At 43.5% G+C, this 20,839-nt stretch overlaps 1 protein-coding gene across 2 annotated transcripts in view; it reads right to left on the bottom strand.

Moving 5' to 3' along the window:
• Window positions 1-209: 209 nt before the first annotated feature.
• Window positions 210-20,839, bottom strand: part of Creb5 (cAMP responsive element binding protein 5) — a 397,047-nt gene continuing 376,417 nt past the window's right edge. For both annotated transcript variants that reach the window (XM_021190043.2, XM_021190045.2), the window contains 4 exons: window positions 14,751-15,074; window positions 10,698-10,925; window positions 3,215-3,323; window positions 210-2,320 (listed from right to left, as the gene is read on the bottom strand). In XM_021190043.2, the coding sequence (XP_021045702.1) occupies window positions 2,157-2,320; window positions 3,215-3,323; window positions 10,698-10,925; window positions 14,751-15,074 (825 nt within the window). In that variant the 3' untranslated portion in view covers window positions 210-2,156. The remainder of the gene's footprint in view (window positions 2,321-3,214; window positions 3,324-10,697; window positions 10,926-14,750; window positions 15,075-20,839) is intronic.

Here is a 20,839-nt window from a genome sequence, read left to right as displayed (position 1 = left end):
AAATTCTTTCAAATATAAGACTTACACACTTCTTAGCAAGCCAGTTAGGTTAAACTATTTTGTAACTGCTGGAATTAAGAAAAAAATAACAATATTAACTCAGTATTTAAAATACTTGAAAATGATGCATTTTCCTAAAATACAATAGAAATTTCTGTTTGCTCCATCTTCTTTCTCCCCTTTTCATTTTTCTTTTTCCTCTTTTTATTTTTTTTCATTTGTTTTTGATTCTTAGGCCATATATCCTTATGCTTTACTGAACAGCCAAACATGTCTCTCAAAAACACAGAATACATGAAAAAAATTATTGATAAATATTGATTTTTTTAAAGTAAGTTATTAGATAGAACTGAAACTAGTTATAAAAATCATGCTCAGAGCCCTCATATTTTCTGTTTTTTCCTCTAAAATAGAATTTTTTAAACTATAGTGAGCGAAAAGGTACATCCTTCCTTTACTGAACTCTTAAAAAAGTGACGGCTTTTGTAAAATACTGTTCTTTTAAAACCTATACTGTTCATAAACACACTCACACACACACACACATAAACACACATACACACACACACACTCACTCATACTCAGGCACACACACCCATGTGCACACACACACATAGGTTAGGAGGTGAATTATTTGGGCGGAGATGAAACACCAGCATATGCCCAGACTACTAGTGAGAAACATTAGCCCCTATTATTTGTGAAACACGATATTAAAACACCAACAGAGTAGAATGGCTTGTTTCAAGGAGGCACAACTGTGGTTTGGGTTTGATCTGCTTTCCATAATGGGCAAGTCCGTGGACATTGCTGAAAATATAAATCAGAACTATTCAGATGAGCGCAGCAGCCTGGCCACCTCCATGGGACTCGGTCAGCAGCCAAGGAGCCTGACTGTTCTGGCAGACTGCGAGTACCCTGAGAAACTCTGGCCTTGCTTTCTCTCTGTTTCTCAAAAAATGAGTGAGTTTGCTTTTGCCCACCAGAACAGCAGAGCTGGTTCCATAGGCTTAAGAAAAATAATAATAATAAATCTTAGGTTATTAGCAGCTGATGATTGAACAATGTAATCTGTGTAGTGAACAGAGCCCTTCTGAACTATTATATAGTGCATGGATTTTTGACATTATAGACAGGCCATAGAAGCGAGCTGTAATTCGAGGGTGTGATGTTAGAGCCCACATCCTTATTTGAATTTTCACAGTTGGAGCTTACAAAGTCCCTTTCCCTAGTGTCTCCACAGCTGGCATTCAACAGTGCTTCACCTATAACCAAACCACCTTTTATTTGCTCTGGTTATTAAAAACATTAAATCAGGCACATTAAACATCTCCTGGTTGCTATTTTGTAAAAGGCAAACATTGAATGAACTCCAGCTGTGGGTTAAACTGTGGCTAGGTCCACAGTTTTCAGATTTGCCTTTTCTCTTCTTTAAACATTATTTTCTTCTTTACATGCAAAGCTAAAGGGGAGAAAAGGAAACAGAAGAAAAGTCAAAACAAAGAGTGAACAAGGGATCCGGAGAGAGGGAAATGAGACGGATACTGGACATCTGCGCAAGTAGTCAAGAGAGGAAGGAGGGGGCCTGAGATGCTTGGTGGCTTTCATGGGATATCAATGGACCATAATTTATTTTTTTTCTAGCAAGAGAAAAAAATATTCAGGAAGGCCCATGTGTTTATCTGAGATTCTGGTGACATCACAGCACAAACTCAACATGAGTTATGACATCATGAGCTTTCCCACCCAGTTACTGTGTGGTTCCATCTCGCTTGACATCTAAGCATACCTCATTTTGGCTAAAAGCTGTAGTTTAACAAGATTCATTGTTCCAGGCAAAGGGTTGGGCTGGTAAGAGTGAAACCATGGCTATATACAGGAAAGGTTCCGTTTATAAACAAGAAACTGGTACCAGAAAATTGCAGAGAAGCACCAACATGCTCCCCAAGCTGATAGATATTCATTGCATATCTCCCTTTTTTCTTATATAACTAAGTATAAAAGACAACATTTCCATAATAACTATAAAAATGAAAGCCAGTCTCTGAAGGGCTGAGGCATCTTCCAGGTCTGAGATAATTCTAAAAATGCCCTTTTGAGAAAGGATGTACGGCATGCTACAGCTCTTCTCAAAGGCCAGGTTTGACCGATGCCTTTTAAAGAATAGGATTCAGGTCTGTTCTGTGAGTGGCGAGCTGACTGAGGGTGGAGCTCCCCACGACCTCGCTGACCGATGAGGATGTAGTGATGGTATTATGCTGGATGACTTGCTGCTGTGAGCATGCTGGCACGGGGCTCGCAGGGGGGCTGCTCTCTGGACCTGGGAGAAAACACAGACACAAACACAAATATAGCTCTTTCTTGGGGGGCACTCCTCAGGAACAGATAGAAATGCTATTAGACATTAAACTGCGTGTGGAGGAGCTTCATACATTTTCTTCTGGAAGGTAAGGCCAAAGCTTCATTTTAAACCGAGGTCGCCAAGCTAAGCCTCCCAGGTTCATAGCTATGGGAAAAGCCAGACTTTCCCATTAGTAAGATGACCCCGTAAAATGTGTTTGATCAAGCCTTGGGGTGTGAATTCCCCTGTCTTATATTTTCAGATAGCCGTTCGTATATTAAATGTGGAAAAATACTCACATGTGGTGGGAGAATCTGTGTTGCTCAATCTAAAAAATTATTTGAAAACAAATTGACCTTCAGCCACGATTCATTGTTCCTCCTGCCTTCCCTTATTCATCTAGCATTTAGTCTACTGCCATTGTAAGTACAGAAAGTGGAGCCAGGGAGGAGGGACCCCCACATTGTTTGCTGGAAAATAGGGGGAGCCCAGGAGCTTTGCAGCCTGGTGGGCAGCATGCAGCATCTCCCAAGACACTAGAGGCAAGTGCCTCTCAGCTCTCAGATTCCTCAGGAGTACGAATAGGCCTCTAGTAACTGGACCCCTACAGACTCATATCTGCCTACAAAGCAGGAATTTGGTAATGTGCTGCCAGGGAGAGTAAGACCAGACCTTATTGGGGGGGATAAGGGGTGCTGGTTTTGGAAAGAGGTCAGGAAAGATGGCTCCCCCTGACGGAAGCATCTGTAATCTCTTAGTAATTCCCAAGTTCCTGTCTGGGTGTGCAATCTGTGCTGTATTTTTCTCTTATAATAAAAATTCAGTGCAAAATGAGAGACAAGTTTTCTTCTAGAGAATGAAAGCGTGACTTACTTAAATACCCTTGTGATTCTTTCTGCATGGCTGTTATTGGACAGTCTTTGTGTGTTAACAACAACTGCTTCAGCTGGGCCACCTCATTTTTCAACATGGACACTTCATTCTGGGAAGACATAGTAACATTTTGTTGAGAAGACCAAAGAATTAGCAAACACAAAGTCCCATCTGCTTTCAACAACAGAGTTATCAAGCTTTACCGATTGTGTTCAAAAGACATTCAGAAAGTTACTTAGAGGGATTGATCTGAAATCTGTAGTTTCCCTTCCACTTGACCCTCTTACTGTATGGGTCTTTTGAAGAGAGCAAAGTTTAACTCAAGAACTGAACCCCTACTTAAAAAGCAGACCATACCCTTGAAGTGATGGGCTCTGGAACCAGATTATATAGCTGAGATTCCCCATGCTTCACTGACCATGTGACCTGAGATAGATGTGACCATGCATTATCTAACACGATTTGGTTAACCTCCACCAACCTCATTTATAGCATTTAGAAGATGGGGTTAGAAATGGTACAATGTACAATGGACTTGGTGACACCCACAGTATGAACATATATAAGTAGACATCACCTAGAGAAGAAAGTTCCTAGAAGTCTAGAAGTTACTTGAAAAAAATGAAGCTGTTTCTTTAATGAATATCTCCCACTTGCAAATGCATTTGGAACACTGGATAAACTGCACACCGAATAGCATTGCTAATAAAGTAACAAACGTCTCATCTGCAAAAGCTTTCCCCATTATCCTTCAAACCACAAAATAATGATAATAGTGAGAAATTCTCCTAAAGATGAATAAATCACTTAATGGTACAGGAAAATTGCTCTTAAATCTGCGAGCATTCATGAAGGCAAACAGTACCTCCCACTTCTCAGCTAGATTGATTGATAAGCTGCCAGCCATGGTCCAAAGTGACTTTTGGCAACTAAGGACAACTTTATTTTAAGGGGAAATTCACATCAGCCTTCAACCAACTGCTCTTTGAACTTTAACTGAATTATGTTGTTTAAATAACATTCTTTGTTTCTCCACACCAAGTTCTCCTATTTTTTAAAATAGTATGTATAAGAGAAATTCACCTTTAGATCATTATATATCTTTAAATATATGCTTAAAAATAAAATAAAACTGCTCAAACTGAAACAGAGAATTGTAGTCTGTGTAGTTTGTGCATGCACACAGCAAGATGAAATGTCTGGCTACTTGCGTACTTTAGCACTGACACTTTTCTGAGCATACCATTCCAGATACCCTAGCAAAACTGGCAGCTACAGATGATGTAGACAATGAAACTTAGAAACCATTACTGTGGCCCAGAAAACAGCGAGCAAAGTATAAAAACCAAACTTGGGGGTTGGCGAGATGGCTCAGTGGGTAAAGGTGCTTGCCACCAAGGCTGATCCTGGAGCTCAATCCCTAGAATCCACATGGTAGAAGGGGAGAATCAACTTCTACATGCTATCCTCAGATTTCAATGTGTGAGACATGGCACATGTGAATCCTACCATAACCAACCAACCAACCAACCAACCAACCAACCAACAAGCAAAGAACTGTAGTTTTAAAATTAACAAACAAAACCAAACTGGATTATTTTGCTTTCTTAACACTTTTTGAATTAAAAATCAATCTTTTTTTAGATCTAGTGGTCGTTTTGGAGATGGTGACCTCAGGTTCCATTTCTTCCCCTACTGTGTCCTGGGCAGTGGCTGTGTCTTGGTAGCACTTGTGCTCTTGCCAGGGTGTGCTGCTGGGCTATCCTTTGAAACACTGGTAATGCTGGTCATTAGCTCTCCAGCATTACTGGGAGCACACCCCAAACTCTTTCACAATACACCTTTTGCTGCCACAAAGCAATTTTACCAAAAAAACGGCATAAATATTCATTCCTATCAATAAAGCACTATCAAAGTATATAAGAGCATCATTTTGTCCACAAATAGCAAAATACTTGACTGATAAACCAATAAGCTACAAGTAGAGAAACTAAGTAAGGTCTTGAGTGGTGTAAAGTTCTGTAAGGTTGTAAGAATCAGGACTAGAGAGATGGCTTGGGAGTTAACAGTACTTGCTGTTCTTGCAGAGGACCTGATTTTCATATATATGACACACACACACACACACACACACACACACACACACACATATATATGTATATGCATATACATATATATGTATATGCAGTGCTTTAAAAACAGGCCATTGTTTAAGGATATACTTGAATATGCACATCTTTCTTTCTTTCTTTCTTTCTTTCTTTCTTTCTTTCTTTCTTTCTTTCTTTCTTTCTTTCTTTCTTTNGCTGTCCTGGAACTCACTCTGTAGACCAGGCTGGCCTCGAACTCAGAAACCCGCCTGCCTCTGCCTCCCAAGTGCTGGGATTAAAGGCGTGCGCCACCACGCCCAGCTACATATTTCTGACATTAGTAATAAATGGTGTTATTATGTCATGTCATGGTTCAGAAGTGAATACCAGTTAATAACATTAACAGAGAGGAGCCAGCAGCCCCTGAGTTCAATACACATTACTCTGATGCAGTGGGGAAGAAGGAACAACCTAATAGCCTTGAAATTCATGCACAGGAAGTTCACAGGAAAGAGGAGAAGTAGCTTGCTCCTAGGGTTGAGAATAATCATGAGGGCTAAAGGTGCAGCCCCGTGGTACAGTGCTTGCCTGGTACGGGCAAGGGCCTGGGCTGCATCCCCAGAACTACAAACCAAACTAAATGACACCACTGCCCATGACAGCGGTTGGGGCTGACTTTCCAGATCATTCCACTGAAGTCCAAAACAAGATGGCTCAACTAGTTTAGTTCTTCCCAGCAAGACAGTTTAGCAGTCTATAGAGATTGTGTGCTGCCTTTCTACTGTGCTCTAACCACCTAGCTATCAAATGAAGGAGCTGATCATGAACTTTTTTTTGTCAGTGAACTGCCCTGGACATTCTCACAGATGCTTATACTCCAGGCCTTGTGTCTCATGAGGAAGCCAACTCCAGCATCTCTTGTATGACCAGATCTTACCAGTGCAGATCGCAGTGCACGAACCACAGCTTCATTTCAGAGAGGACAAAACCTGTATGTCCACATCTGCACTCGTGTTGAGAAAGGGTTTCTGAAACCTTTGTTGGATGTCACAAGGGCCCTTAACTTGAGAAAGGTCAAGAACTGATGGCCTAGAGAAAGGAGCTAAGATGGGAGGCTCTGCACAGACATGGCATCTGTGGACTCCAGATTCAAAGAAGACAGAAGCAGGAAATACACAAACACCAGGCTCGGCTTCTAGTAAAAATCGTTTTAAGGTGAGAGGACTAGAATCACCTTGAATTCGTTTTTGTAAGAGAAAAACCAGATAGAGAATATTTCAAAAGATGCCCGAGAGGAGTCAGATTTGGCCTGGAAGTTCAGCAGGGAAATAAAAGCCCAAACTGTGGGAAGAATTCTCTCACTTTATCAACTGAGGAAAAATTCACCTTTGTTGGTTGTAACACCACATTTAGGTGCTCAGATGCAGTTTTTAAAAAAGTATAAACAATAGACACACACTCTTTGTCTGAAGTCAATCCTTTCCTTTCCCAGTTGTGGAGTGACTTGGGGGTTGCTGTTCTTAAAGCAGTTAGCTATTTAGATAATGGTGGTAAGAGAGGGACCCTGTCACACTGAAGTGTTTTCAAACCCACAAATCTGCCTAGGGGTGAAGTAGGGATCACATGGAGGTGTTCCACACTGTGATAGCATCCTTTAAACAGCACGTTCAGTATTCCCTGACAGGCACATTTACAGCTTGGGGCTTTAGTGGTGTCGTTTTGTTATATGACAAATCCACAATGCTTTTTTTTTTTTTTTTTTTTGCATAAGCTGGAGTTTGTGCCAAAAACATAATTATCAAAAAGGGCCCAGAATTCCACCCCCTTTTTCAGATTAGCTGAGGGCAGGTTTGGTCCCTCAGAAACAAAGGACTTTCAATTTGTCAAGCAACAGTTTCCATCTGGTCCGTTCCCTTGCCAAGTCCCAGACCTGGGTTCGTGTGTCTAAAATTTCAGCATCAACTTAGACCATGTGTCTTTGCACTAAAAAGGAAAAGCAATTACTTTAGTGGGTGACCAGATGATTTCCATATCCCCATTGAATGCAAGCAACCTAGGAGCGCCACATTGGCAGGGGTCTGTCACTGCAGCAGAAGGACACAGGCTCCTTTGGCTCACTGGTGTCAGAATGAAAGATGTCAAAGCCGTGGCTTAGGGCACAGGCGATTTGCCCAAGTTCCTGGTTTGATACTTATTGGTTGCTTGGCATTGAGGTTGACTCCTTATCTCTCCAAGCCTAAGTTTCTCCATATTGCAAAAATGTCAGATTAGGCATTTTCTAAATTTCTCTAAATCCTATACTTGTGACGTCCTCTTGGGCAGAAATTTGCTGTGAAGCTAAGACTGAGGTCTGTCTTTTATTTTCCTGGGTCTTGTTTTTCCAATGAGAAGCTCTGCAGAAGCCTCGCTATAAGATTCTATTCTGGAAAACAACTCCAAAGTGGCAGCTGGCCACTCAGACTTCGGAGATTCCATTTGGCTGGAGCGTGTTTGCTTAGCACCTTCTGTTTCTGTTTACTTAAAATTTGGCTCATGGAACCAGTCTCAAGAAAGACACCTTTTTCTTTTGACATCGAGAGGAAAAGGGTCACTCAAAGGTAGCTGAGACTATGATATCCTCTCCTGCATTACAGGGCATGGCCCACAGTACACAATATAACAGATACCACGGGACTGCTGTGCCCTCTGGTGCCTCTGCAATAAGCAGTGGCTGAAAACATCAGTAAGTGGGGTTTCAGAGATTCCTCCCCCGGCCCCCGGCCCCCGGCCCCCGGCCCCCGGCCCCCGGCCCCCGGCCCCTTTCTCTGCATAGCTTTTGTAGTCAAAAGATACTAGTGTCTACTGCACAGACTTGCTAAGGCTAAGATTTTTTTATCCAGTTTTTAAGACTTAGTACCTCTTTTTCTTGACTGTCTTAGCTCTAAAATATTAAGCGTGCATGTGTGCGCGCGCGCACACACACACACACAGAGTGAATTAGTGTCTAGTAAAGGGTAAATGTACTTTGTATGTTTCTTGAAAGCAGTCATAAATAATGGTATGTCAAGGCACAGACACATCTGACCTTAAACTCAAGGGCATCTTTCTGTGTGGCTCTGCTATGACTCTTCTCAGTGAAGATCCTGGAGTAAATCTGTAAGGACTCATTTTAATTCACCCTGATTTAACGTTTTGTGACTGACCTGGGTCTGCTGGCTGTTCATGGCTCTGCTTTAAAGAACTTGCACTCAACCAGAGCTGATGTTTGCACTACCCACACGCTCTGCTCCAACCAGGGGACAAGTAGCAGTGTCTGGAGACTCTGTGGTTGTCACAGCTGAGAGAGGGGGTTCCTCCTGATTCTAACATGTAAAAGCCAAGGATGCTGTGAAATAGCCTAAATTACACGGGTTGTTACAAAGATTCCCAGAGTCAGTAGGGCCTAAATTCGAAACCCTAACAGGTTTCCACCATCCTCCTGTGGGCCTCAAAACAGTCAGAATTTCCTACTTCAATCATTGCTCAGCCAATGTCCAAATGTGTGCTGGGTCTGCGCAGACCAGAGCCTTCACTTTTTAACACGTGTGCATAACATACTTTAATTCTTTAAAAAAATGTATTTATATGTGTGTGTATGTCTGTATGAATGTATGCCGTGTGTGCAAAGTACCCATGGAGACTAGAAGAGGGTGTTAGATGACCTCGAACTGCAGGCACGGGCAGAGAGGAACCCCTCTCTATGGATGCTGGGAACCAAACAGGTCCTCTGTAAGAGCAGCAAGTGCTCTTAACTGCTAAGCCATTTCTCCATCTCCCAATAACATTTTAAACACATGTCAAAGTGAAAATGTATCCACGAATGCTAAAATGCTTGCATGCTCTCCTGTTAAAGGTTTCTCACGGATGCCTCTGCCCTGTCTGAGGATGGCAGTGGCTTTCAGAGAGTTTAGCTCCAGACACTGTATTGTGGTATGACTCTGCAATCAAAGCCTTACCAAGCTGGTCAGGCCTCCAGTCTGTGGACACTCTAGACATAGGGAATTCAGGCAGTGATTCAAAAGGTCCTATGCTAGAACAGGGAAAAGCCAACAGGAGAGGCGAAGTAGTGAGACATTGTCTCAAAACTATGTCACAAACCAGCATATGACCTTATTCTTATGTAAGCTGCACACTTTCTAATGTCATCCTGTCTATCACAAACAGGGTGAAAAATTTAGGTCAGGGGGTTGGGGGAAGATGAATGCCTGTAACTTATGCTTTTGATTCGTACAGTACACTGGATGCCACAAATCTTGTCTGTTTAATGTAGCTCACAATGCAAAGACATCCCAAGTGCTCCTTTGAAAGGGTGCATAGATGGCTGGGGATGTAGCTCAGGTGGCAAAGTGCTTGCCTAGCATTAGGGAAGCCATGCTCCCCAGCAACACACAGAAGTGAGCACTGACGTCACATGCCTTCTCTGCCCACACTCTCCAACTAGAGGCAAGGGCGTCAAAGGTTCAAAGCCATCCTTACATACATAGTAAGTTCAAAGCCAGTGGGGTTACACCCTGGCTAAAATATAAAATAAAATAATCTGCTGTAAATATTCTGAGCCCAGACTGGAGATACTATCAACTTCTAAGGTGTACAGTCTTTCCATTTGTGTGCCGCCTTCTGCCTTCCTTATGCCCATAGCTCAGCTTTGAGAAGAGCTGGCTCGATTTCATTGGCATTTTCTTGGGAGAACCTTCCTGATGTTAGAACAAACACTTTGAACGGCACCACTGGTGAGCCGGGAGTTCTCCCTAGAAACCCAGCACATTAGTCCCAATCCTCTTTGCCCAGGACATAACCAGAAACGGCTTCCTTAAAGATGCTCCTAGCTAAGTCACCCCTGGAAAGCAGAAAGCACACAAGATGCCAATGTTGCTGAGGTTGGAATGAAGATGGAAATAGGTATTTACTTTTTAGAGCAAACAAACCCGACACGACGCCAAGACATAAAATATTTTTCTGTTAAAAATAAAAATACAGACAATTGGGTGTATGCCTGGTGCCCACACTAGATGGCTTCCAGATGAAGAGCCTCCTGTGCCAGGGACCATGCTAAGTGCACTGTGGACACAGGTTCACAACTTACCTCCAACTCTGTAAAGTTGTTCCCTAATTATAGACAAGGAAACAGAGAGCCAGACGGCTTAAACACAGCCAGAAGCCACCAAAACAAGGCACAAAGCCCTGCTTCTGTGCTTGGTCCCATGCGTCCCTCATCTCTTGTGGGAGGACTGATGGTACCGAACTACTTAATGATGCTGGATGAGAGAGCCTGGGTTCCTCTGAGGCCAGGTGTGTGGTAGGATGCTTGGGTCAACAAGTCTCAGGACAGGAAATGCCAGCTGTGCTGAGGCCAGGGAAGGGATGGGGGCCCGCACCTGAAGCTGCATGTTTGTCTGGGTGAGCTCTTCAGCTTTCTTTTCCAGTGACATCACCCAGACCTTCCTCTTCTGTCTGCAGCGGGTGGCGGCGGCCCGGTTCCTTTCCAGAAATTTCCTCCGCCTCTCATCTGGGTCCTCATCCACCACCCTTCGCCGGCGTCCCCCTGTGGGCTGCGCCGGTTGTATTGTCTGGGTTGGCTGCATCTGTTGTGTGGCTGGTGAAACCTGTGCAGAAGGAGAGGGAGGAAGTGATGGGGACAGGGAAGGACATTTTGGGTAAGGAAGACTCCCAAGCCAGTGTGACAAGGGCAAAGCTCAGGAAGCCAGTTGTGTTTTAGTAAGCATGGCAAACTTGTTCTCAGAGAATGAGATTAGCAATGAAATCACATTTGTGAGAGCAAGAGAACTTGAGCTGCGATCCATGTATTTGGGCTCGATGATACAAGCAGGCAATTTTTTTTCCCTGCAGGACATTTGGAGAATCCTAGTGGGGGTGCTGTGTGTGTGTTGGGGTAGGGGTGGGGCATTTGTTTCTTCTTCAGGTATTAAAAAATGTTTTATTTAAGATACTTTAAAGAGCATTAATTTGGCAGTGGATGGCTACCGGGTGGAAACAGGTAAGGTCAAGGTGATTGTCATGATAGTTTTGTTTTGTTTTTGTTTTTCACGGAAAAACAAAACAAACAAACAAACAAAAAACTGTATTGCGGGTTGTGGGCTCTGTTACTTCCAAACGTGTTTAAAATCACCTCAGTGGAACACACCGGTGGGACACTGCCACCCCTGGACTTCTCCAAGAGCCTAGCACATTCAGAAGGCAGCTGGGGTCTTCTTTCCGGTTCCCTCTACTGACTGCAAATGGGTGTGGTCTGCACTGTCCTCCGGGCTCTGACTAAGGAGGAGGGAGACTCCAGAGAGTGTTTTAATGGCTGTGGGCCGGGCCTTAGACAGTGAGCAAGTGTTGCCACCAATGCTCTCGGTTACACACAGTATCTGTGAGGCAGTGAGGACCGGTTGCCTAACGCATATCTACATTATAACGAAATTCTAGGAGTGCTCACATACTTTATTAAAAAGTTTTACTAAGCCTGTAGACTCCTTGTAAGGCCTATGTGGGACTCTACAACACAGAAAAGTTAGAGACCCCCACACAGCCAGCTTTATTTCCCTCTAAGAGGCAGACACACGGTCCCTTGTGAAATTTCTATGACTCCCTCTTTATATGTCTGGACACCTCATGCTCTCGCTAATGCCCTTCACTCTTGCCCCCCTCTCCTGTCTCTAAGTCACCCAGGTTTACGGTTTAATACCTATAAAGTGGTTTTACAAGAGACATTTAACCTACAGAAATAACAGGGGAAAAGTTTTCAAAAGCTAAGCTCAAACCCCTTTTCTAGCACATTCAAACACCATGATTGAAATCAATCAGAATGACTGTAATTGCACCAATAGTGGCTCCGAGTTGACGTCAGTTGAATGATGATGATATATTTCAGTCCTAAACTCTTGTCAAACCTTCTATGACTAACTGCAAAAGAATCGGGCTCGGGAGATGGGTTGGACTGCATCTCAGTAATTTTATCTAAAGCAAGGACATTTTCTGAAACTCTTTATTGACAATTCCTTTCCACCCAATCACAGAGGGATAGCAAAATAAATTAATTTTCTAAGATCTTACTCACTGGGGTGGCTGGTGATGACATAATCTTTGCCATTGGCCAAGATGTAGCAAACTTGCATTTCAGATACTAACCCCCGAGCCAGCTCCTGCAAAACCAGACAGCAGGAGCTTTTGCCACAAGGCTGTTTTCACGTCTTCTTTTTTGGGAGATCTCTTGCTACCAGTCCTATGCAAGATGAGTTTAAGCCAAACTGGATTTCATTCTTTACAGCAAGGACCTCTGAACGCCATTGTCTACTTCCCTAACTTCAATCCACCTTACACTCAGGTACCTCTCTCCTGTACCTTCACCCCGTGGGCTGAGTTTGAGTTCAGGCCCAGTGTAGGTCCAGGGCTTGGGCCAGGGGAGTATCGGCTAAGAAATATTGCTTGTGACCATCAAGCGTCACCAGGATTCTGAACTCACACCTAAATTGTGTAGGAAAATGGCAGGAAGCTGGCAAAATTTGAAGCTACAACCTAAAACTCGAGCCTGTATCCCCGGTAATTGCCATGACTTACACATACCAGGTAGAAGTCTCTTGGCGGGATTTGTTTTGCACATTTTGATCAAAAATAATGAATGGCAACTTGAAGAGGACAGAATTGGCCCCAAATTAGCTGAGACTCTCAGAATTAGAAGGGACCTTCTGAGATCTCTGCGTCTTCTGTTCAGAAAACGTAACAGGATCTTGTCAGTAATCAGTTACGTGCATATCGCCTGAACGTGGGAATTTAGAGTGCTGACTAAATGATCGGCAGATATGGAGTCCAGAATAAGGTTTAAAAAAGAAAATCTAGGTGTAGCTAATTATATTAGCAATTAGCTAATTGCATATACAATTGGGCACTTACTGACTTGAAACAGGTAATTGGCTAATTGGCACTTAGCTAGTGAAAGGCTTTCATATTTATAAAACTGTTAACTTGTCTGAAAGAACTTGCCCAGAAAGGTGCCCAAACCTTGATGTCCTATGCGTCAGTGATGAACTCAGAGTGGACAGACTGCCTTTAAGGTGGCTATTTGTTTTCTCCTTTTTGATGCATGTCCCAGTATAACAGCTGACTAGAATGTGAATAGAAATGTGTTCAGGGGGACGTTTTATTTCTGAACTACTTGCTAAACTTCTTTCACATTGTTTGAGTTTAGAATTTATCCTGGCTAGGATGTTTTTAAAAACCTTTACAGACCCTTGGTGACTTCATATTCTTGAAGGCCTATAAATTTAATCAACTAGTATCACTACTTTGCTAATTGGGAAAGCTGAGGGTTAAGCTGACTGACTCTGTTCACAGTCACCAAGGTCAGTCAAGAAAAGAACTGGTTTTTTACTGTACAGCTCAACTCTTCTTGCTATGTAGAGTGTCACGAAGGATCTTTGCAAAGGTAAATTAATCTAAAGGACAGGTTTTGCAGCCTGTGGCTGTCCTCACCTCTATGCTCTTACCTTACCTGGTTTGGGCTTCATTTGTTAGGGGAGGGAACTCTAGAGCTCAAAACATTGCTTGGTCTCAGAGCTTGGCTCCAGAGGCAGAAAGCAAAGGAGGGCGGTAATAAGCAGTCCTTGGCAGACCTTAGCTTCCGACGCCATTCTGACCCAGCGGGTTGGGGCTGGGCAGTGGGAACTGGGTGGAGAGGACTAGTGAAAGTCATCTTGTTCGCAGCCCCAAAGTGACCAGGGCTCACCAACTCTTGGACATGTCCTTCATCTACTTAGGAAAACCCAGTCCTGTCCAGGGACTTGCTTGTCTTCTTAGTCTGGGTGACATAACGTCTGCCTGGTCCCCACTCTCTCTAAGTGCACTCTGCATGCTTGTTCTCTTCCTGACTAGTCATGGTGACTCTCTACCCCTGGGATTTGACCTTTCTCTTGGTCTGGTCATCTGCAGAGCTTGGCTGCCTCTCTGCCTCCCGTAAGATGCTGCACACTCAGGGATGTGTCAGCTCTCACCATGTCTCCAGCACCTTGGGCCCTTCCCTTGCACTCCTTGATGACCTTCATCTGCAGGGACTGATACTCTTCAGCTTCTTCGCTGTCAGTTCAACTGTTCACATCTTTCATCACGAGCTCAAGTTTCTCTTAATCCTCCTATCAGTATTATCTATTTCTTAGGACAAACTTTATGACATGCCTGCAAAAATATAGGTTTTGGAGAGCTTACAGTTTTTATTTGCTCCTAGCAATTGAAGCTGAAATTTTCTTCTATTGTTTATAGAACCTACGAGCCAATCCTGTCTTACGGTTCACAGTCACCTCCTAGGAAATGCACAGAGCTCCCCCAGAATGTCCCTAGGCTTATTAAACAAGGTAGCAACAGAAGACTGCAGAGTTAGTGCTTTAGCCTTTAACAAGGCCAGGAGGAAGAAAGAGACGCTGGTGAAAGTCTACCTGTGCTTGGTTGCCGGTGTGCAGGGGTGGGTGTGGCGAGGTCTGGTGATGCGCCGGGTGTGCGTGAAGGTGGGAATGGGAGTGGTGGTGTGGGTGGTTCTGCTGGTGGTGAGGCTGTGGGTGGGGATGGTGTGCGGGGTGCTGGTGCTGGTGTGGATAGGGGTGGTGGGGTGGCAGTGTCTGGTGCTGATGCGGGTGTGAGTGCAGGTGGTGGTGTGGCGTCTGGTCTTGCCGGGAGCCCATCATCTCCATCATGTGTCCGATGGTGCTCATGTTCCCATTCGACATGGCGGCAGGATGGTGAGTCAGCGCAGCCTTCAGTCTCTGAAACAGAATAAAGGAGGGGGAAATTGAGGTCACTCACGCACACAGTGGGGATGAATATGGAAGCAAAAGGACTCACACTTTCGGTTCTCTGATATTTTTTGGTACTACTGTTACAGCAGCTATTGTGAGTGCATAGCTTTATAGAGTTTCACTTTGTTTTAAGTGTATTGTGATGGGTAGGAGGGACACTGTCGGTTCTGTTATCTGTTGTAGTAAACACACAGGATATCCTATCAAGATTTACTGAAAGGTATTTCCTGTGGTACTGTCACTCATCATGGCCTATTGATAGCAAAATGTAAGTACTAACCCAATGAAACCATTTAATTTACTAATGCCAAGAGTTGGAGGGCTCCGGTCCTCACCTGTGTGCAGGGACCTCAAGTATAAAACATCTTGTCTGCTACAGATTTCTTAAACACAAGGAAGAGATCACATTCAATTTTAGCATGCTTGAAAATAACTAATATTATTTTTGGATTTCAAGACAGCTTTAGCAAGCAATCCAAAGGTAATATGAAAATCTTTCGCATTACCACAACATTCCCCATGACCCTACTGATAATCGTCTTTTTTTTTTTTTTTCTTTCTTCACACAGTCAGCTTCTTCTAACTTCATGTATGAAGTGAAGGAGGTAGAACGAGCTGTGGTATTCACCCTCTGTGATGGCCAAGTCGACAGGCCAGTACATGTCCACCAAGAAACTTCCCCTCCTTATGAAACAGGCATGCGTAGCAAGAGCTTCCACCTGAACCTAGAGCAGAGGCAAGCCTGTGTCATCAGACAGATTCTTCACCACTGTGAACTTCAGTCTCTCAGTTCAGCCACCCTAATTCCCAAGCAGCTGTGTAGGATGTGCAAGCGAGCCTGCTCTTTTGCCAGGCAGCTTCATTTACTGCCAGGAAACTGGCATTTCATATAATACTTTCAACATAAAATGTTAGTTATTTTGCTTTTTCTCCTTTGTTTCTTCCTTCCTTCCTTTCCTTCCTTTCCTTCCTCTTCTTTCTTTCTTTCTTTCTTTCTTTCTTTCTTTCTTTCTTTCTTTCTTTCTTTCTTTCTTTCTTTCTTTCTTCCTTCCTTCCTTCCTCTTCTTCCTNCTTCCTTCCTTCCTCTTCTTCCTTCCTTCCTCTTCTTCCTTCCTTCCTCTTCTTCCTTCCTTCCTCTTCTTTCTTTCTTTCTTTCTTTCTTTCTTTCTTTCTTTCTTTCTTTCTTTCTTTCTTTCTCTTAAGCCGATCACTTAAATTATCAAAGCCATTCTTAGCTTAAAGTTAGGCCACAATGTTGGACTTGGCCCATCAGTCAGCAACAGTATTAACCCAGTTCCTTCCACCTTGTGTTCCGTGTGGGAAGTTATCCTAATTCTGATGGCCGCTGGTGTGCTAAAAACCACTGTGTCTTGGAAATGTACCCTAGGAGAACATGAGAGCCTCCCTGGCAAGCTCACTTGTATTGGTTCTATGAAGACTAGTGGGCTCAAGTTCTCTGCAGATTTGTGGCCTTATCTGATGACAGTGAGGAATGTTGCTGAGCTAAAGAAAGGCTTTCAGAGGGGCACAGAGGCCCTGGCACTCTAGCCAACATATCAGTCTGTCTCAACCAGCTTGACGAACCAAATCTTTACTTAAACATAAAGAGCCTCCAAAAGCAGATAGGGTGGAACTCTGTTGAGCTAGATCATCCACAGCTATTTTCTGTATCTCACAGCATGAGCCGTAGCCTCTGCTGGGGCAGGAAGGGCTTGCTAAGGACAGTCTGGAGAAAAGTAAGCTTCCTGCATCCTGGGAAAGACTAGGGCTTAGGCACTGTGTTTACTACTAAGCAGAAACATGAACTGATAGTGCTCACCTCTGTGTTTGAGAGATGATGTCACTGGGTTGGTTTTTTTTTAAACACTCATTATAAAAAATTTAAGCCATGCTTAAGATTACAGTGAAGTCACCCACTTGGAGCCAGATGTACTGTTTGTCCTGGTGGGCAAGCAGCATTCCAGAAACCCACATTTGCATATGCAGAACGGGAAAAACAGGTGGGATAATTGTACCAGCAAAAATCTTAATGAATGTGTGACTTGGGATGGATTGGTTCAGATACCGCCTCTTTCCTTTAACCAGAAAGCCTCTGAATGCTGTTTCCCAATTTAAAAGAAAAGGAAAGCATAAAGGGGATTATGTTACAGTTGTGTTTTAATTTAAGTTGACTTAAGTGGAATGTGCCAACAGGCTCTCTAAGCTATTTTTAAAAGTTTCATTACAAAAACATATAGCATACATGTAGTGCCAGCACTGAAGAAGATGAAGCAGGAAGCTTTCAAGTTCAAGGCCAGACTGGGCTACATGCACATGCACATGCACACGCACACACACACATGCGCGCGCGCACACACACACACACACACACACACATTTGCATGCAGCTTCATAGTTTAAAAAAAATCCACTGGTACACGAGTACCATGCGAAAAAGTAAAAGCCCCTTCCTATGCACTTACCCCATTGCTCTCAGCACTAGCATGTGCCTTCAGGCCATGATGTAGGAGGTTTGTGCCAACCCTTCCTACTGTGGTTTTTATATATTGCCTTCTGTTACTTTTTACTGCTTTTGTATCCACAGAAGTGACAAATGTGAGCGACCTGAGCAGGGGCCTGTCCTCACTCTGTGTTTTATAAGTATTGAGTCCCTAGGTTTCAGAACAATACCACAGGCATATACAAAGGGGAGGACACACACTCAGGCATGGCTGCTGCTGAGAGAGAGGCAGGTGCCTTTCTCTAAATGGGAAAGCGAGTGTGGGAAACAACACCATGCACCCACTCCCAGAAACAGGGATTAATTGTGCCATGGCACTTCTCTATCGCCAGACAGAAAGGCAGAGAGAAAAGGAAGGGCTGGTGGACTGACTTGGCAAGATAGAGGTCATGCTGCAGGCAGCAAAAGCAGGTCTGTGTAGCTCAGAAGACAGCTAGAGATGGAAGGCATTCTGTGTCTAGGAGGAAGGGAGGTGCCTGGTGAGAATTTCTAGGTTTCCTGTAGCACATGGCCATTCAGGGCTGGGTATCTGGGTCATCCAGGGTGGGTATCTTCTCTCTCTTTGTATTTGTTGAGGGTTCATTCTTAAATCTACACATACCAGATAGATATGGTGTGCCTTGGCTGGGCTCTGCAGTAAGGCTTGCTTTAACACCAGCCCCATCTCTCCTCATAAAGTCATACCGGTTGACTTCTATATAATTTTTCTGGTGATTATTTCACTAATGCCTGATCATGAAAAGAGAACCATCTTTGAGTTTTGTTAAGTGTTAACGTCCCCAACTTTAGTACAAACTAATACATAATTACATAAGAAATGAATGGATGGATGGATGGATGGATGGTCATTCATTTTCCCCAAGGCTTATGGAGGAAACTTAGCATTTTTGTCTTGGAGCACCACACATGGCTTTGTTGGGAGGATGCTATACTTGCTAGCAGATGTCACAGAGGCAGTTGACCCCTAGAAGTGACATCAAAGGCCCTGCTCCTCCTGTACCCAGCTGCCCTCTAGGAAACAGCAGAGAAAAGGAAACAAAAGTTTTCGAGGCGTGGCACATGCTAAGTCCATCTTCACGTGTCCCTCAAACCGAGGCATGGAAAACTCAACAGCTCCGCTGAAGTGGGTCGTCGTGTTGTCTCTTCAATGCTGGAACTGACTTTCCCACCTTTAATTAGGAGCAAATGGAGCCTGACAGATATATAGTGTGTACCAGATCTTCATCTCTCAAATAATTAGCTTGTACTGGTGAAGGGAAATTACTTGATTGCCTCAAGTCTGTTCTTGTACGTTCCAAGCCAAGGCAATAACACCAGCAACGCTAATAACATTCCATTTAACTATTTATTCACCCAGCAAATATTTATTAGGTTTTGACTCTGTGCCAGTACCGCACTGGGCACTTTGTTATTTGCCATCTGAAGTAAATGGAAGATACATCAAACCAGAGCTTTTAAAAACTAGTGGAGAGAAAGAAATACACGATGCTATGGTAGTGAAGACTTTGGCTCCACTTGGAAAACTTTGGGTCTGAGTTAAGTTTAGCCTCCAGCCCTCGGCCTCCAGCACAGTTGAAGGCAGTCGGTTGGGCAGCTGCTTTGCACATGTCCTCCCCCACCCCCATGCCATTTTAGACCAGTTGGGGGGCAGTTCTTAAAGTCATGGATCTGCTGCTCCACTGTGTTTCGGTGCCCAAGGGAGCCCATGCACTGTGAGCCATTAAAATATCCCCAATATAGATAAACGCGCCCCACTGTCTGAGTTATGATGAACGACCAGCAAATGAGTCCAAGCTGGATTTTGCAGAATGAGCTTTCTTTTTGAAGCTGAGAGGTATCTTGTTTTAAATAATACTCTGTCAAAAGCCAGGAAAAGACAAGAGCATGAGATGGACATTCATGAAAAAATAAACAAGAATTTTTTGTTCTCAGCTCTAAAAACAGAAAGCTGGGACTGAGCTGGGACTGAGTTGGGACTGAGCTGGGAGTGCAAGAAGGAGGTTCAGTTGACTTCCTGTCGTTTTTCTTCCATGACTTTTCTATCGCTTATTCGAGAGAGAGAACTGAGGCTCCAACACACGCACAGATCATCTCTGTTCCATCTGCATGTTCCAGCTGCTTATTCAATGTTCCTGGTGGGAATGTGGGCCTGCTGCCCTGGCATTGAGTCCCGTAGGATACTAGCTGTCCACTCCTGTCCATCTCAGCATGGCCACTGCCGAGCACCAAGGCTGCAGGCAGCCCTCACATAGTTAACTCAGGTTAGTATCACTGCAGATCTTGTGAATTCCAGACACACTGACAGCATCAGTCTTACAAGCCTGTGGGAATGTGTGCTTGTGTGAATACACACCCACCCACATACACAATGCAAGCATGGCACATACACACCCACACACTCCCCAGGCAGGCTTTCTCCCATTAGCAACTTGTCAGTGCCAATTAGAAACATTTGTGTAATTCAAAAGCTCCCTTAGTGAGGTGGATTGCCTATGCTCCATCGCCTTGGAAAACGAAGACAGATTATTAAACTCTACTTGAAATTCAATTGGGTGGGAGGTGGGCATGGGAGGAACATTCTTTCTAGGAAGTTTTTCATTACAAACTGACATTTGATATGTGACCATGCCAAAATATGGTTCTAGTCACAAGCATAAAGCTAGCTAGATACAAATGTGACCAAATCTGTACTTCTAGTACACATTTAACCCAGTTATCCCCACTGTTGGCTTACTCAAAACTTTCTTCAAGGTGCTTCTTTCTTTAGCATCCTCCACATAGTTGTACCGAGGGAGGGATTAGTCCAAGTTTCTCGTGGCTTTCAATGGTGTGATGCCAAAGGCTTTGATGGGTGTGAGCCTTTAGTACCAGTGTCTGTTGACCTGCTCTACTTTCAAGGACTTCTGAAATTAACACAATGAGTTCATGTAAATGAATAAAATTAAGCTAGCTATTTATTCACTGATTTTAATACCTATAACGAACTAGTTTAGTTTCTAAGTGCATCCTAACTTAAGAATGTAAGAGGTAGAGTGGATGGCATGGGGAAGTGCATGAGCTGTGAGCACATGTGGACTTTAGAGTGTGTACTGAGAATTACTATATAAACCTGATGCTTAGAACCCATATGTCTCAGAATTTTTATGAAGATAATCAACTAAAATCATACTTGGTTTTTTTGTTGTTGTTTTGTTTGTTTTTGTTTTTTGTTTTTGTTTTTGTTTTTTTTTTT

The sequence above is a fragment of the Mus pahari genome, chromosome 2 (genome assembly GCF_900095145.1).
Source record: "Mus pahari chromosome 2, PAHARI_EIJ_v1.1, whole genome shotgun sequence".
NCBI classification, from domain to species: Eukaryota; Metazoa; Chordata; class Mammalia; order Rodentia; family Muridae; genus Mus; species Mus pahari.
Note: the sequence above shows the minus strand (reverse complement) of the source record. Positions and strands in the feature narration are given on the sequence as shown.